General features: G+C 52.0%; 1 protein-coding gene across 1 annotated transcript in view; it reads left to right on the plus strand.

The window, feature by feature from the left end:
* PITPNM2 (phosphatidylinositol transfer protein, membrane-associated 2) overlaps positions 1 to 17,662 on the plus strand; it is a 34,444-nt gene that overhangs the window by 13,939 nt on the left and 2,843 nt on the right. Inside the window, exons 5-16 of the mRNA XM_006865481.1 lie at positions 5,242 to 5,541; positions 6,519 to 6,614; positions 7,775 to 7,879; positions 7,987 to 8,057; positions 10,152 to 10,399; positions 10,907 to 11,096; positions 11,169 to 11,288; positions 11,854 to 12,074; positions 12,376 to 12,548; positions 15,336 to 15,506; positions 16,796 to 16,960; positions 17,492 to 17,653. Of these exons, the coding sequence (XP_006865543.1) occupies positions 5,242 to 5,541; positions 6,519 to 6,614; positions 7,775 to 7,879; positions 7,987 to 8,057; positions 10,152 to 10,399; positions 10,907 to 11,096; positions 11,169 to 11,288; positions 11,854 to 12,074; positions 12,376 to 12,548; positions 15,336 to 15,506; positions 16,796 to 16,960; positions 17,492 to 17,653 (2,022 nt within the window). The remainder of the gene's footprint in view (positions 1 to 5,241; positions 5,542 to 6,518; positions 6,615 to 7,774; positions 7,880 to 7,986; positions 8,058 to 10,151; positions 10,400 to 10,906; positions 11,097 to 11,168; positions 11,289 to 11,853; positions 12,075 to 12,375; positions 12,549 to 15,335; positions 15,507 to 16,795; positions 16,961 to 17,491; positions 17,654 to 17,662) is intronic.

The following is a 17,662-nucleotide window of genomic DNA, read 5'->3' on the forward strand; positions in this document are numbered from 1 at the left end:
CTCCCAATGAGAGAGCTCCAAAATATATAAAGCAAACTCTAATAGATTTGAAGAAAGAAATAGACAAATCTATAAAAATTGTGGGCAATTTTAATACACCACTGTCAAAAATGGATAGAACAGGGACTTTAGACCCAGAGAGGGAGAAGGGCTGTGTGCTGACGACCAGGGAAGCAGGTTTACAGGGTATAACTTGTGGTTGGTTGATGATGCATGGAGGGGATTGTAACCATGGCAATGAAATGATATATTTACTATAGGATGAATGTGAAGTTAATGTTCTCCCATGTAAACTATCATATAATTCACAATAAAGCATTAAAAAAAAAAAAGTTTGTGTGAGATGAGATCTGAAACAACTCATAAAAGAGCATAAACAGAAATGTTTGGACATCTGCAAAAAACTTGGACTGATACTCTAAGGAAGATAAAAGTTTCTTACAAAAATGTATTGCTAGTGACGAAACATCACTATGAGCCTGATAGTAAATGACAAAAGTATGGAATGGAAACATCCTCAATCGTCGACCAAGAAAAAGTTCAGAAGTTAACCATCAGCTGGAAAACTGATGCTTACAGTTTTCTGGGATTCTCAATGGTCAGTATTGGAACACTGTCAGAAAAAGGTTCAACAATAAACAGAGCTCATTACAGTGAGATGCTCACTGAAGAGCTGAAGTCTGAATTTCAGATTAAACTCAGAGGACAGCTGTGCAAGGGCATTGTGATCTTGCATGACAATGCATGTCTGCACACCTCTGCCCATACCTTTGACAAACTTCATTTTGAGGTGTTAAAACATTCTTCCTATAATTCTACTCTTTCTCTAGAAGACTTTCACTTGTTTTTACCTGAAAGAAGCCCTTCAAGGACTAAGATTCACCTCTGATAAAAAAGTGAAGACAGTGGTGCATTCATGACTTGCAGCTGAGATGAAAAACATTTTTTTAATAAGGGAATATGAAAGTTTGTGGACAGATGGGCAAAGGATATTGAAAAGCAAGGAGATTATACTGAAAACTGATGTATTTGTCTATTCTAAAAGTTGATTAAAATATATACTACAGCCAGAGTGTGTATAATTTTGTACTCACCCTCATGTGTGTGTATTAAAATATTTTCCTTTTAATAAATTTGTTTAACAATATTATGACCTATAATACCTTAAAATTTGATGAAATAATTTTGAATTGCATTGGTGGTATTGTAGGATAATGGGACAGTACAGTTTGGTGTGAATAGTGGCTCAGTTACTTACTATTTGTGTAATCTTAAAGAAGCTGGTTCTACTGGTCCTAAAATTTCCTGTAAACTTACTATACCAGTTACGAGGATAAGGAAATTTATTTCCCTAGCATGATTGTTTTGTAGGTAGTAATGTCATTGTGTATAACTTGTGAGAATCCATGATATTCACTACTTAATTTATTGCATTAATTGTGCCAAATCAGTAAGAGGTACACTCTGGTTTTTCCTTTTGTATCCTCATACCTTCAACACAAATTCTTCTCAGACTTCTCTCCAAATCTTCTCCTGAGGTGCTGTCTACCCCTAATTAGTAATCATTTCATCTGTAAAGTTCGCTCCTCAGCATTCATTATTATTATATGCCAATGGCTCCATACTATGGCAGTTTACATGGCACAGACAGCGTTGTATTTCAGGAAAGATCTTGGTATGTTGTTTCTGATGATGAATGTGATGCCATTTCTCTTCAATTTGTCATTTCTGGCATAGTAAACCATGTGATTATCAGGTTCAAAATGGCCAATACCAGTCCATTTCAGCTCACTAATGCCTAGGATATTGATGTTGATGCGTTCCATTTAATTTTTGACAATTCCAATTTTCCTAGATTTATATTTTGTACATTCCATGTTCTGATTATTAATGGATGTTTACAGCTGTTTCTCTTCATTTTGAGTTGTGCCTCATCAGCAAATGGAGGTTCTGAGGGCTTTACTCCATTCACGTCATCATGGTCAGCTCTACTTTGAGGAGGCAGCTTTTCCCCAGTTGCATTTTGAGTGCCTTCCAACCTAAAGGGCTCATTTTCCAGCACTGTATCTGATAGTATTTCACTGTTGTTCATAAGGTTTTCAGTGACTAAATATTTGGAAGTAGTTTTTCTCTCCTTCTTCCTAGTCTGTCTTCAACTGGAGGCTCATCTGAAACCTGCCTGCTGTTGGTGACCCTGCTGGTATTTAAGATACCAGTGGAATAGCTTCCAGAATCACAGCAACACACAAGCCATGACAGTATGACAAACTGACAGAGGAGGGGTGGTCCATGCCCCTAGCCCCACCAAATCCACAGTCATCAATTTGTTTCTGACTCATAGTGACCCTATAGGTCTCTTAGACCTATAGGTCTAAGGCTGTCATCTTCTCTTTTAAGTTTTTATTGTGATCTGAGTGAAAGTATACAGAGAAAGTTCCGGTCAACATTTCACACACATTTTTTTTTTAAACTTTTTACTGTGAATTGAGTGAAGGTTGACAGAGCAGATCATCAGCTTTACTTTCAACAAATCATATACTTAGTTTCATTTCAATGACTGGAGTCCCCTCTATGTAACATCAAAGAACTCTGGTGACGTAATGCGTTAAAAGTTGGGCAGGTAACTGCAGTGTTAGCAGTTTGAATCTACCAGCCACTCCAAAGAAGAAAGATGAGGCTTTCTGCTCCTATAAAGATTTATATCCAGGGAAACCCTATATAGGGTCACTGTGAGTCAGAACCAACTCCACGGCACATCACCACCACCACCACCATGGTAACATCACTTGCCCCACTCTCTCCCGATGAGTCTTACTTTCATTCAGCTGTCTTTTCCAACCCTTCTGAGTGTTGTCCTTTTGAGCTTGAATGGTTGACCATTCAGTTGTATATATACCGCACTAATGTTCTTCCCCCCTGTGTATTTATCTGCTGTTTAGTAATGTTCTCCCCCTGTGTATTTATCTACTGTTCACTACTGTTCTTCCCCTATGTATTTATCTACTGTTTGGCTGGAAATTGAGCCACAAAGGTCAGTTCCATTGCAGACTTGAAGGGTGACTAAGGGCCATTGTCTCGGGTTCCTCCAGTCTCTTTCTGACCAGTAAACCTGGTTTGTTTATAATATATGAAGTAGACTGCCATATATTCTCTATCAAAGCAGATAGTGGGTTTGAACAGCTGACATTTGGGTTAGAAGCCAAGCACATTAACCACTACACCACCAGGATGCCTTTCAAACCCCCCCACCATCCCCCAGGATGAAGCATTTCCATATATGGGTTAGATTAAGGGAATGCCACCCTTTTGTGGCAACCCACGGGGTCCACAGAGAGTCCCAGTAAGGGAAACTGAGGCTCTGACTGGACTGTGGCTGGGCTGAGACCATGCCCTGGGCTTGGACAGTGATGACACATGGTCCTTCTGAAGGACAGGAGGAAGATTCCTAGAGCATCAGAGCAGGCCATGCAGAGGGAACGGGATCTAGAAAGGAAAGTTCCGTGCAAGGGAGCTGAGATGGGACCAAGCAAAGCAGAACATCAGAAAGGAGGGGCGTTGGCAAGGGGCTTGACTGCCCTGGACAACCACTTGTTTTCTTCTAGGAAAAGGGAAGAGGTAGGTGTAGGCCCTGAGATGGAGCAGGTTCTCTTCCAAGTTTGTCTTTGGAGAAAACCATGCAGGTTCTAGAATGTTCTAAGCAGTCAGTCTGTAATAGCAAATCGAACCATGAAAGTGGCAGCAGGAGAAGGAATCCACAAAGCATGTGGTGTCTGACACATCGGTATCATACAGCACGAGCTTGTGGATTCTAGAGCCAGAAAGCAAGTTCCATAAAAATAATTACCTACAGCCTGACACGTGCATAGACATTCAACTGTATGCAAACTAACCCGGTGTAGTATTCAAGAAACCACTGCTGGTGGCAAGACTACAAAGAAAAACAAACAGTAAACAAACTTCGGGATAAACTTTCTTATTCGACGGAATAGGGAGGGAGAAGGCTTAGTTTTCTCAGCTGGGTGGTGTGGACTTGGATTTTTTTTAAAATTGCTTTATTGGCGCTTATCTATTGTGAGAGAGCAGTTCTATGAGCTGTAGTATATTCATAGACTTATGTGGCCATCCCCGTAATCCAGTTCTAGAACTTTCCTCACCCCAGAAAGTTCCTTTGTTCCTATCTGCCCCACTCCCACCTCCAATCTAGGCAACCACTGATCAGCTCTCTGTCTCTATGTTGTTATGTGCCATGGAGTCGGTTCCTGTACAGGGTTTCCAAGGCTATACATCTTTATGGAAGCAGAAAGCCTCATCTTTCTCCTGCAGAACAGCTGGTAGTTTCGAACTGCTGACATTGTGGTTCACAGCCTGATTTGTAACCACTACGTCTGTACAGTTTTTAAAAAGTATTAATCTGTAGATCTTAAGTATTTTGTTTGATATATACAGTATATATATTTTTTTTTTCTTAAATGTTTTATTGTGAATTATGTGATAGTTTACATGGGAGAACATTAATTTTACATTCATTCTATCATATAGCGTCTCATTGCCATGGTTACAATCCCCTCCCTTCATCATCAACCAACCAAAGGGTATACCCTGCAATCCTGCCCCCCGTACCCCCAAGGTCTTCAGCACACAGTCGCTCTACCTCTCTGGATCTAAAGTCTCCAGCTGCTCCATCGCTCCAAGTCATCATCGCTGCCTCCATTTCAGGCATCACTGCTTCTCTGGGCAGGGTACCACTCTCCGCTACAGTATATATTTTTAAAATTCTTTTTAAGAAAAAAACAACAACTTAGAGCCAACCTGCCTTGAACTGGATTTGCCATGAGAAATGAGGCAATAATGCACCCCCACCCCTACCCCCCAATAGTAAGTGTGGCGCTGGTCAGACACAAGAGGCCCTTCTGATCTAATTGTAGACTCAGTATGAGCTGCAACCGGGAAGACCCTTAGTCTCTTCATTTTACAGAACGGAAAGTTGAGGCACAGATTGGCAGTGTTGGCCTGAGGCCACTCAGCCATAGGTCAGAGCGCAGACAACTGCATTGGGCTGACCCAGCCCGGTGCAGGTTCCAGGGCTCTGGGCCAGCTCCCTAGCTTGTCTCTGCTGCTGTGTGTTTCTGTCTCTACCTCTTCCTCTCTGTCTGTCTGCTTCTTTCCCTCCCCTTCTCTCCATATCTCTGTCTCTCCCTGCCTCCTCATCTCTCTGACTCTCTCTCTGTCCCCATCTCTCAGGCCTGCGGAGGGTGATGGTGCGGGCCCACCGGCAGGCCTGGTGCTGGCAGGACGAGTGGTGTGGGCTGAGCATGGAGAACATCCGCGAGCTGGAGAAGGAAGCACAGCTCCTGCTCTCCCGCAAGATGGCCCAGTTCAGCGAGGATGAGGAGGCCACTGAGCTGCCCAAGGATGAAGGCACCCAGGGCTCTGGGGAGCCCGAGCCCAACAGCAGCAGCAGTGGGGAGGCCCTGGCAGGGCGGGGCCTGAAGAAACAGTGGTCCACATCCTCCAAGTCCTCAAGGTCATCCAAGCGGGGAGGTGAGTTTATGTTACCGCCCCAGACCCTCTCACCCCGGCAACATTACTGGTGAACCTTGAGGCAGAAGTAGGGTTTACAAGAGCCCTAGGTGTCTGGTGTCCCCTCTCTCTCTCACTGGTGTCTGACCTGTGTTGGGCACCTAGTAACGGAGCCCTCCCCCAGCAACCCCGTCCTCCACACAGCCCACACCCTGCCCAGGTTATCCCTTGATAACAGAGTCTTAGTGTTAACACTTTACAGGCTTAGCCACACAGGGAGACCAACCTTCTCGTTCCAGTTCAATGCCACTCTAAGTGTCTACCTGGGCAGTTTCCCCAGACTCACTTGTACAGTCCAGGATAAGACAAGCAGGGCTCCCAAGTCGTCCAGGGCCCCAGCCAAGCACTGGGTGCCATGGGAAGGCCTGTCTGCTCCCAAGTTGGGAAACAGGCTCAAGGGCCTGCAAGGCTTCAGATCCTGGGACAGGCCTTTCTCAGGGTGATTTAGTGAAATTGCTGTGGCTTCTGAAAAAACAATCCAACAGAGCATACTGTGTAGAACATACAGAACCCCTGTACACAAACCCAGAACTAGGAGACCACACCTTTTATTTAATGGGGCCCACCCACCAGTCCTGCCAGTCTTGGCTCAGGTCAGACACAGGAAGCAAATAAATCACAAGACCCTCCCCCACTACTGACTGGCCATTCTCACATTACTCCCTGGGTACCTGTACCCCCATACTCCCTGGGATCAGCCAACTGGGAGAGGGGGTTGTCAGCAAGAATTTGAACACTCACTGCACCTCCTAGAACATGTACCTGCTTCAGTGGCAGCCTCTGGTTCCCTCCCCTGGTCATCTTGTGCCGGTGGTCCTGCTCAGATGCAAGGCCCCTTGGACTCTTCACAGCACCTTGGTCTGTGGGGCAGGGGCTGCGAGGGAGGCTGCTCCCCCTGAGCGCCAGGCTGAGTGTTTAGTCTGCATTTTGCCTTCCAGCGAGCCCTTCTCGCCACAGCATCTCAGAGTGGAGGATGCAGAGCATCGCCAGGGACTCAGACGAGAGCTCAGACGACGAATTCTTTGATGCTCATGGTATGCAGTACCACCACCACCACCAGCCCCCGACACACACACACCAGGAGTAGGGGGACAGCATCTCAAAGATAGGGTGCAAGTTGGAAGTGTGGCTTCAGGAGTTTGGAAGGGTTGGGGTAGGCACCTACAGAAAGTGTTGGGTGAACAGAGTACTAGAGAGGATGAGAATAAGTCACCAGGAGACCTGGCTCCCATGAGTCTGGGGTCTTTGGGGGTATCAGGATGTCCAGTGGGCCTGGCTGTGGTGGGGGGTGCGGGGGGCAGACCAAAAACACCAAACCTCCCCGGTTAGACACATTCTCAGACCTGGGCTGCTTCCAGTATGTAAATGTTTCTCTGAGCTTTGTGAAATATAACTTTGTATAATTTCATATTTTTTGTAATTACCTTATTTTTCCTTCATTAATACATCTAATGTAGAAACTTTCAGAGACACAATCAGAAAATATAAAACTTGTCCATTTTCTGCTATTCCACAATAAGCAAAATGAATGAATCCCCTCAGCCGTAAAGAATCAGAGTACAAACAAGAAGTGTGTTCTGTAGTTGGATGTCCCTCAGGGCTGGGGAGGTGGTCCCTGATGCAGGCAGCCCCTGGGTCTCCATATGAGGCCTGGACCTGACCTGAGGGTCACAGGCAGGACCACCCAGGGCCAGCCTCTCAAGCTGCCTCCTTGGCTTGGGACAGGCAGAGGCTCTCTGGAACGATGGCACCGTGGTTATCGGGCCAGCCAGCCATACAGGAGAAAAACCTGGGGGTTCAGTCTCCAGACCAAAGACAGGTGCCGTGCTTTGGTCCTGAGTCTGACAAACCTGGCTACAGCTGTGCTCTATCGTCCCTGCGCCACCTGCCTCCTCACTAGGCCTGAGTGGGCTAGCCCCTCCCAGAGAAAAGGCTTCGGGCAGCAGTGTGCCAGAGCCCAGACAACTGGTGCCACCTTCGTAGGAAACAGGAGTCACTGAGCTGAACTTTCTTGCCCCTTGAAAATTTTGACAGAAGGCAGCTCTGGAGGTGCGGGGCTGAGTATGCAGGCCTGTTAGTATGGGAGAGCCAAATAGTGTGTTGATGAAGCCCCCAGGCCAGTGAGGCCTGGGGAGTCTCCAAGGCTGCCTCCCCTGAATTGCGTCCTCTCTCTCCCCCTGCCCGCCTTCTGCAGAGGACTTGTCTGACCCAGAGGACATGTTCCCCAAGGACATCAGCAAGTGGAACTCCAACGACCTCATGGACAAAATCGAAAGCCGGGAGCCGGAGGATGCACCGGGTACTGGTACTGGAGGTGTGGGGCTGTGGCAGGAGCTCACCTGCTCAGGGCCATGCCTTGGTCCCCTCCACCCACTGCCCAAGCTCATAGGGTCCTCTGTGTTGCAGACGGTCTATACCAGCAGAGCACCCCTGGGTTCAGGGTGGCTTCCAGTGTGGAGCAGCTGAACATTATCGAGGTGGGTGCCTGAATGGGGTCGAGCTCTCAGATCAATGCACATCCCAGCCTCCCCCATCTGCCCTGTACCTGCCATATCCCTGGGGGTGCATCCCAGCAGAGGTGGACCATCTGAAGAGGCTTCTCCCCACTGTGAGAAAGTAAAAGGAGGCACTGTAAATTCCAGATCAAAAATAAGATCGTCACCTTCTTGCCAACCTGTCTGAAGAAGATAAACAGGCTGAGGCAGCTCCGGCGGCCTAGGCAGCAGTGAGGGCTACGTGACCGCCCCAGCGGGCTGCTTGAGGGGGCTCAGTGTGTCCAATAAAGCTGCCATGTGACTAGCGTGTCCTGTGGGGTTCCTGCTCCCCCTGGGCCATCAGAGCTGTTGGTATCAAGGCAGAAGCCAGGGCTATCCCAGGGGGTGGTGGCCCCAGGGACTGGACTCTAGGGAACTGGAACTGGGGACAGACATCCGCTCGCCCCTCGCCTATCTAGAGGAGCTAACTGAGGTGAGGAGATTTGGGTTCAGGTTGTTGTCTAGTGGCTACATGGGTAGAGGAAGCGAGCCCCACTTGCCAATGCACACAGCTTTGACTCCTCCAGGGAGGGCCAGGACCTGTGCTGCAGACCTGCCTCTGGTGGCCTTCAGGACCCATTGGCAGGGGGGTCATCATACAGAGTCTGATCCCACAGCCTGTAGGAACCCCAAGTGAGGCAGCTCTCTGGAGACACTAACCAGGGCCCCGGGGTCCCATTATTTGTGGTAGGGGAGCAGGTAGCTGGACTTAGGGGCTGTAGAGCAGTTGACTGTGAGGAAGGTGGTATCCCACCCGGGGAGGGCCCCCTCAGCACCCTTACCTGCCCTTGATGGCTGGGTTAAGACTCTGATGGGGGTGTTTTGTCCTTTTCTTGCTGCATCAGGGTCACACCAGCCTGTGACTCTGGCCCGCTGGTGGTGCGCTGTGAGTGTATTCCCACTCAGGCCAGCAGCAGGGGACAGGGTTCCAGGCCTGGGGAGCAGAGCTCCTGGGGACACACAGCTGGCCTCCACACCAGCCTGCCTCTCTTGCACTCTTGTTTCAGCCCCAAGTTCCCTCTCCCCCTCTGCAGCTCCCAGCACAGACCCATCCTCCCAGCTGGTCTCCTGCCTCCTCTCGCCCACCGAGGGCCAGTTCCAGGGCCAGTTGTCCCACCACATGCCCTCCAGGTAGCCTCAGCTGTCTCCTGGTTCCTTGTGGGCAGAATCTCCCTGTAAGCTCCCTTTCCCACCCCGAAGCTTCCTGACCTGATTTGGCAAGTACTCAAGTGGTCCCCTTGCACCCTCCCCAGTCACCCACAGAGTAAAGGCCCTTGGAGATGGTCTCACTCTGGCTTGGTAGAGAGGGCACTGAACATCAGACAAGTCACTCCTGAGTGACATCAGACAAGTCCCTAGACCTCTCTGGGCCTCTACTACCTGGTGTCTAAAAGGGACAATCCCACACCCTGAACACATGTGTTTGGGGCTGACCTGACAGACTGGCAAGGCCATTACCCCTGCTGAGTGAGGACAGTTCAGAGTGAGGGACCTCGCCCACCCAGGCTGCACTCAGGGCCCTGCCCTGTCTCTGAATGGGCAGCTGTCTTCTGGGGAAGCTGGGTCTTAGAGACAGTCAGGAACAGGGATCCTGGCCAAGGGAGAGCCAGCCCCACTGTAGATGGAGGAGAAAGAGCTTGCACCTGTAGGCAGAGGTCAGGGTCACTCCCCTGCTCAGGGTCGGAGGTCCAGGAGCCCCTGTCTGGTCAGTGATCCCAGCAGTGGCTTTGTCTGCGTGGGGCCAGACCACGGACAGCAGACATACAGACTCTTGGGCTCGGCATGGGCTCAGCATGGGGTGTGGGGTGTGTGCTTGTGAGGGACAGGCGCCTCCTCGGCCATGTGTAGCAGGGTCTCAGAGAAGAGAAGAACCACCCTAGCCCGCTGCTGCTCCTTCTGAGTCCCTGAGGAGCTTGAGTCCCTGAGGAGCTCCTCACTAGGCCATGTAACCATGTAACTGAGACCAGCCTTGTCAGAGAAAGCCCCAGAGTGAGGAGGACCTGGGCTGGAACCTGACACACCCCCTCCTGCCCCCAGGATGAGGTCAGCCAGCCACTGACCATGCCACCCTCCAAGGTGCACGTGCTGCTGCTGGTGTTGCACGGGGGCACCATCCTGGATACGGGCAGTGGGGACCCCAACTCTAAGCAGGGTGACACCAACACCATCGCCACCGTGTTCGACACTGTCATGCGCGTGCACTACCCCAGTGCCCTGGGCCGTCTCGCCATTCGCCTGGTGCCCTGTCCACCCGTCTGCTCAGACGCCTTCGCTCTTGTCTCCAAGTGAGTGGACTGGCCCTGCCCCTGCCTGGAAGTCCAACCCTCTCTGCCCCAAGGCAGCAAACACCAGGCAGGGGCAGAGCTCTGAGCCTCAGTTTGCATACCAGTAACTGGCGAATTTAAGGAAGCCCCACTAGTGCAGTGGGGTAGTGATTCAAACCCAGCAGCCACTCAGCAGGAGAGACATGTGGCAGCCTGCTTCCTTAAAGGTGACAGCAGGGGAAAACCTGTGGGTCAGCTCTCCTCTGTCCCCCAGGGTCGCTGTGAGTCAGAACAAACTCGAGGACAGCGGGTTTGGGTGTTTGGAGTTTGGTGGCTCACCTGGGAGTTTGGTCTTGAATATGCGTGCTTTCTCAGCCACACAGTCCCTCTGAGACCCCTGACCTGGCACCCATGCCAGCGGCAGGAACTGGTTACCCCTAGGCCTGTGGCCCCACACCCACCCAGGGTTTAGTCCGGAAGTGTCCCCCAGCCAGCTCCTCTCATTGACTGCCCCGCCCCCCATCTCAGCCTCAGCCCCTACAGCCACGACGAAGGCTGTTTGTCCAGCAGCCAGGACCACATCCCCCTGGCTGCACTGCCCCTGCTGGCCACCTCCTCACCGCAGTACCAGGAGGCAGTTGCCACAGTGATCCAGCGGGCCAACCTCGCCTATGGGGACTTCATCAAGTCTCAGGAGGGCTTGACCTTCAGCGGGCAGGTGAGTGAGGGGTGGGCAGGCCCTGAGACGGCCAGTGGTGTGGATGCTCAGACTCCACCTCCCTGTCTTCAGGTCTGCCTGATTGGAGACTGTGTCGGGGGTATCCTGGCCTTCGACGCCTTGTGTCAGAGCAGCCAGGCAGTGTCCGAGAGCCAGAGCAGCAGCCGCCGGGGCAGCGTGGTCAGCGTACAGGTACCCAGCCTCTACCAGCCCTCCCACTGAGGCCCAGGGTCCCCAAGAACAACAGGGAGCAGGGGTGTGCCTGCAAGCCCAGTGGAGCCCCAGCTCCGTGCCCTGTTCCCAAGCGCCTGCCAGGGGCTCACCATCCACAGGCAGGGGGCCCAGGAGAACACCAGCCCCAAGAGGGAGGTGAGAGGGCACAGCGGAACAGTCAGGGAATGCCGGCGACCCCAGCACAGGTCTGAGCTGGCCCTTAAGGGCTGTGGGCGTTTTTCTCAGAATCCTGCTCCCCTCAAAGCACTTGTGGAGTCAACAGGGGTAAAAGTATCTGGAGGTGTGACAGACAGCCTCTGGGTTCCTGCCGGGAAGGGTGATGGGGTCACTGTGTTGGGATCACACTGGTCAGGGTGATAGGCCCAGCTGGAATGAGTCATTAGGATGTGAGCAGTAGCCGAGCTGGTGGACAGTGCTGGCCCCCAGAGGGCTTTCAGGGAAACCAAGGGGACCAGCAGGTGCTGGGAGTTGGGAAGGGCCCAGGCCAGTGCCCACCTGCAGTCACCTGTTCGGGCTGTTCCAGGACACTGACCTGCTGTCCCCGGGCATCCTGGTGAACACAGCACACTGCTGTAGTGGTGGGGGCTCCGGCCTGGAGAGCAGTCGGCACCTGAGCCGAAGCAACGTGGATATCCCCCGGAGCAACGGCACTGAGGACCCCAAGAGGCAGCTGCCCCGCAAGAGGAGCGACTCGTCCACCTACGAGCTGGACACCATCCAGCAGCACCAGGCCTTCCTGTCCAGGTGCGGGGGATCCTAGAGGGCCCTGTTATGGCCCCAGTCCTGGCCCTGGGAAACCATATGGGGTCTGAAGCCCTCCAGCAGGAGAGTGTCTTTTATGCCCTGGGTCATGTGAGCCAGGGCAGACGGAAGCCTGAGGCTGGGCTGGGCTGGGACAGAGTCACAGCAGAATTGACCAGGGCACTGTGGTCCAGTCAAGATGGCCAGGAAGGCGGTGGGCAAGACTCACTTGGACATGATGAACCCTGGGGGCCATGTGTCCAAGGGCCCAGGTCTGACTTGTCGTGCCTCCACCCACCTGTAGCCTCCACGCCAGCGTGCTGCGGACCGAGCCTGGCGCCCGCCGCTCCAGCAGTTCAGCCATGCTGGAAGGGGCCCTCGGCAGGTTTGACTTCGAGATTGCCGACCTCTTCCTCTTCGGGTGCCCACTGGGGTTGGTCCTGGCCTTGAGGAAGACAGTCATCCCTGCCCTGGATGGTGAGAGTCTGTAGGGGCCAGGATACCCCATCACAGGGCCCGTTTCTGTCCCTGAAAATGCCTTGCTCATTTTGCTTCCCCTCAGCAACTCAGTCACCCACGGCACCCTTGGGAGCAGAGGCCATTTCACAGTTGGGGAAACTGCCATCCAAGGAGGAAAGGGTTTTCCCAGGGTCTCCCTACAGGAAGAAAATCAAAGGCAGGTGCTCCCCAGTTCTCCTGTCCTGAGGACTCCCAGGCTTTGGAGAGACAATGAGAAAAAAACTCCCAGCCACGGTCTCGCAGGAAGCCTCCTCCCAGGCCATGCTGGTGCCCTGGCCTCGCATCCCACAAGCTCAGCAGTCCCTGCCCTGCACTGTGGTCCCCCAGCACAGATCCCCGGGCAGGACCCATGTTTCAACTTAGATGACAGAGGGGGAAAGTGGGGCTCAGAGAGGTTTAGAGTGAGTCTGCAGTAGCACTAGGGTTGAATCCAGACCCTCTGTCCCTTCAAATTCTGTCACGTTGCAAGCTGGAAGAAAATTCTATCGCTCTATAGGAGTCCTGACAAGTAAGTAAGCCCCGTCATGCTGGGGCCAGTGTGCAAAGGTAGCTGGCTCGCTGGGCGGGCCTTACCTGTGCACCTTCACCCAGAAACACTGCCATCCATGCAGATTCAGGACAAGACCACTGGCACTGTGCTTTGTGTTCCTTGTCTGAGGGGGCAGGAAGGGAGGGAAGTGAAATGAATTCTGGGGTCCCCAACCACAGATAAAGAGAACGAGGCCAGAAACACACATAACAGAGAAAAGGAGTGGATTACAGCTGCAAGCCTGATTGGAAAAGACCAGCGAGTTTTGCATTGAGTCAGGGCAAAGCAGCGTTCACAAAGTAGCTTTGTGTGTGTGCTTTTAAACCTCACAGTTTATTTTCAAATGAAGTATTTTCCTTTTGGAAACATTTTTCAATTTCAGTCAAAAAGAACAAAAACTATGTAAATCCTATATAAGGATAACTCCTCTGAATGTAGGAGTCCTGGTGTGGCGCTGTGGGTTAATGCACCAGACTGCAAAGCCATTTGAACTGCAAGGTCGGTGGTTCAAGGTCACCAGCTGCTCCTCGGAAACCCTATACAGAGTTGCTATGGGTCGGAACCACCTCAACAGTTCTTCACAATAATGCAACAACAACAACTATGAATGTATTTTCCTAGGGAAGAAATGTTTATTGTTATTTGATCAAATTTATTATGCATGTGCATAGTATAGGTGTAGTGGATTCCATGTTGGGCTATTAGTCACAAGGTCGGAGGTTCAAACCTACCAGCTGCTTCTCAAGAGAAAGATGAGGCTGTCTGCTCTGGTAAAGAGTGACAGCTCTGGAAACCCTAGGGAGCAATTACACTGTCCTACAGGGTCAACTCTGAGTCAGACTCAGTTCATTGGAGTGGGTTTGCTTGGTTTTTGGGGTTTTTTTCAACATAGCACATGGGGACGTCAAAGAGTTTGTGGAAAATAGAATTAAAAAACAATGGCATTTTTCCAAGAACTTTCTGAAGTCCTCTTCATATTCTTTCACAGAAATGTGATCACCTTTACATACTAGTATTCCTTTTCTTACTGTAGTAAAATACAAAATTTATAGCAATGTAGCTCTTTGTAAGCCAGTAATTCACTAACTTTTAGCTCATTTGCAACCTGGGCAGCAGCCTATACCAGTTTTCAGAACGTTTTCATCACCTCAAAGAAAAACTGTACCCTTTACATAATAATCACCATTGCCCTTAGCCGCTGGTAACCACCAGTCTACTTTTTGTGCCTCTACCAATTCCGGACATTTCATATAAATGGACTCATACTCCCTGTATGTCTGGCTTCTGTCCCTTAGCATGCTCCTATCAAGGTTTGTCCATGTTGTAACATGTTTATGTGGCCTGTAGCATATAAGCAGGACTTCCTGTTTACAGCAGAATTGTATGTTTATTGAACTCAGGATCCATGAGAGGAATAAGTGAATTGTGCATGCATTCATACATTCATGTGACCTTCCTAACAACTCTGACAAGTGCCTTCATTGTTTAGATTCTATTAAAGCTAGTGGGCCGGCGTAGATCTGAGACAGCTCCCAGAATACCTGAGAGCTGGACAGGGAGGGAGGCTTGTGTTCTGTGCCTTTCATGGCAGGCTCTCTTGCACTTTAAAAACCTTTTATTATTGCTTTCTTTAGAACTATTTCGATTGGTAAAAAATGTTAAGTGCAGTGGAGTTGGTTTCAACTCCTAGCGACGATGTATACGGCTTCTGAACCTTTAAGTCTTCCTGGCAGTAACAGTCTCGTTACCCTGCTGAGCTGAGCGGCTGGTGGGCTCCCACTGCCAACCATTGCTTTGCAGTCCAGTGCTTACCCTATGGAGTGCCATGCTCCACAATAAACAAATAGCTGCTCAATAAAGGAACAAAAGAGCCTTGGTGGCACAGTAGTTAAGTACTCGACTGCTGACCCAAAGATTGCAGGTTTGAACCCACCGCCACTCCATAGGAGAAAGACCTGGTTGTCCACTCCTGTAAAGGTCACAACCAACAAATCCCATGCAGAAGTTCTCCTCTGTCACTTGGGTTCCATGTAAGTCGAGATCGACTCCATGGCCCCTAACAACGACACAAAAGCCACTGCTGAGTTGATAAAAGACATAGCCTGTGACAAGGACAACCTGGGATCCAGTTCCAGAATCTCATATGTGTCCCCTCATCCAGACCATTGGGGCCAAGTTGGTTCCCAACTCTGTAATCCCCTCCCCATCCCCTCCAGTTTTCCAGCTGCGGCCTGCCTGCCAGCAAGTTTACAACCTGTTCCACCCTGCCGACCCGTCAGCCTCCCGCCTAGAGCCCTTGCTGGAGTGCCGCTTCCACGCCTTGCCGCCCTTCAGCGTCCCCCGGTACCAGCGCTACCCACTGGGGGACGGCTGCTCCACGCTGCTGGGTAAGGCCCTGGAGGCCAGCCCTGCTGTGTCCTCCACTGCGCCCCAGGCTCTCCCTCAAGGTGGGGTAGGCGGGTAGGGGGTGGACGGGTACTTGCTGCAGACTGCCCATCAGCCTTTCCAGCCCAGCCCAGCCCAGCTGCGTGACAGGCACCTTCATCCATCCTGGGGGTGGGGAGGGGCTGAGGGGTACTTCAAAAAGCTTGTGAAAATGGAACTAGATGATCATGGAATTTCCACAAACTTTCTGAACCTGCTCATATATGTATATGTGTGTGTGACTATGTGTATGTGTGTCCCGAGGGTGCCCACACAAGTGTCTGTTCTTGTCCTGTTCTCTCCCCCCTCATCCGTCTGCTTCCAGTTGAGAGCGTGCAGAGACACCCAGAGCTCGTCCTGCAGGGCGGCCCCCTGGCCCCCCTCCCATCTGGGGATGGCTTTCTGGAAACCAGTATCCCTGTGCCCTCGTCCTTGGGGCAGGATGGCTCCCGCCAGAGCCCAGGCTGTGCTGAGCGTGTGTACCCATCTTCCCCCCTCCTTGGTGGTGGTGTCACATCAATGGAATGCTGCTTAGAGCGCCCCGCCCCCCCCCCAGCAAACCAAGCTCAGTAGGGATAGATCTAGGGGGTTGGCCTTGGGGCCACTTACCTCTGACTCACAGAACCCACCAAAGTCAGTCTCTGTTAACATGGCCCAGAGAAGTCATGCCATGCCATGCATCAGCCCCAGCACCAGGATTCCATGCATCCCTCACGAGGCAGGGCCAGACAGGAGGGGACAGCCTTCAGTCCCAGTGCCCCCCAGTGTGTAGTGAGCTGTGTCTTCTGGGTCTGCCCCTTCCCGCTTGAGGATGTCAGGTGCCCTCTGTCTCCCCCTCCCCTCTGTTCTGCACTCAGCCCTGGGCTCCAAACATCTGCTCTTGTCCTCAGACAAGGCCCATTCCAGGAGAGCTCCCTGTGGGCTCTGAGCCTTAGGGTCCCTGGAAGCTGCCCTATTAGCACCCCGCTGCAAGGCTACCTGGCAGTAAGACCCAGAAAGCACTAAAATCCAGAGCTAGCTATGCGGGTGAGAAGGGTAGCTGGGTGGGGAGCCCCGCCTTTGCCTCCCTAGTGTCTGTGTCTGTGCATCCATCCCAGCCCGTCCTTCCATCTGTCCTTCATTGTCTGCCCTGTGCCTGCTCTCAGCCCGACGTGCTCACTGCCAGCTGGGCCCAAATGCCACAGCTCACATCTCTCCTGTTTCTTGGGCTCGGGCCCTCTGACCCCTGGTCTCCGGTCCCTGCCCCCTGTAGCAGATGCCCTCCAGATCCACACCACCGTCTTCCAAGAGCTTGCTGCGCCCTCCTCACCTAGCACGGCACCCCCAAGCCGAGGCTTCCGCCGAGCCAGTGAGATCAGCATCGCCAGCCAAGTGTCAGGTGTGGCCGAGAGTTACACCGTGTCCACCATCACCCAGAGTGAGTACATGTGCCCCAAGGAAGCAGCCCTGCCCTTAGGGGCCATTTGGCCAGGGGCCTACAGCAGGCATCTGGTGGGTGGAGACAATCCAAATTGTCAGTAGTCTGAGGGTGAGAAAGCCCTCCAGTCCTTGAGGGCCCTGGAGAGAAGATGCTGAGGGTGGGCAGCTGGTCAGGAAGTTGAGAGTGGGCAGTGAGGAGAAGGTTGGGACAGTGCCGTTAAGCTGAGATCCAGAGTAGAGTCATAACTGGGAGTGTCAAGGATCCCTCATGCTGACCCCAAGGGACTCCCTCTGCACATGATGCCTGTCTACCTCTGGAAGCAGAGTCCAGGGCCTCCGAAACATGCCCGCTGGTCTTCCTGACAGAGGCCACCGCTGTCAGTCCATCCTTCTGCCAGGCTGATGGGCTCTGTCCAGCTGCCTGTGGAAGTGGGAAGGGATGAGGGACAGGTACCGCTTGTGGGGGTCCTCCTGTGAGGAAGCTGAGGGGCCCTCCATAACTGAGAGGCCCCTTGTTCTTGCTCCTCAGAGGCCCCAACACTGCTCAGCCATACCCCGAGCATCAGGCGCCTGTCCCTGCTCGCTCTGCCTTCCCCCCCCCCCGCGCCCCCCAGACCCCGACCTCAGGGCCGGCACCCAAGCCCCAGCCTGGAGAGGGTCCCCTACCTCCCAGACTTGGACCTCAGAGAAGGTACCGGGT

The sequence above is a fragment of the Chrysochloris asiatica genome, unplaced genomic scaffold (assembly GCF_000296735.1).
Source record: "Chrysochloris asiatica unplaced genomic scaffold, ChrAsi1.0 scaffold00078, whole genome shotgun sequence".
Taxonomy (NCBI): domain Eukaryota; kingdom Metazoa; phylum Chordata; class Mammalia; order Afrosoricida; family Chrysochloridae; genus Chrysochloris; species Chrysochloris asiatica.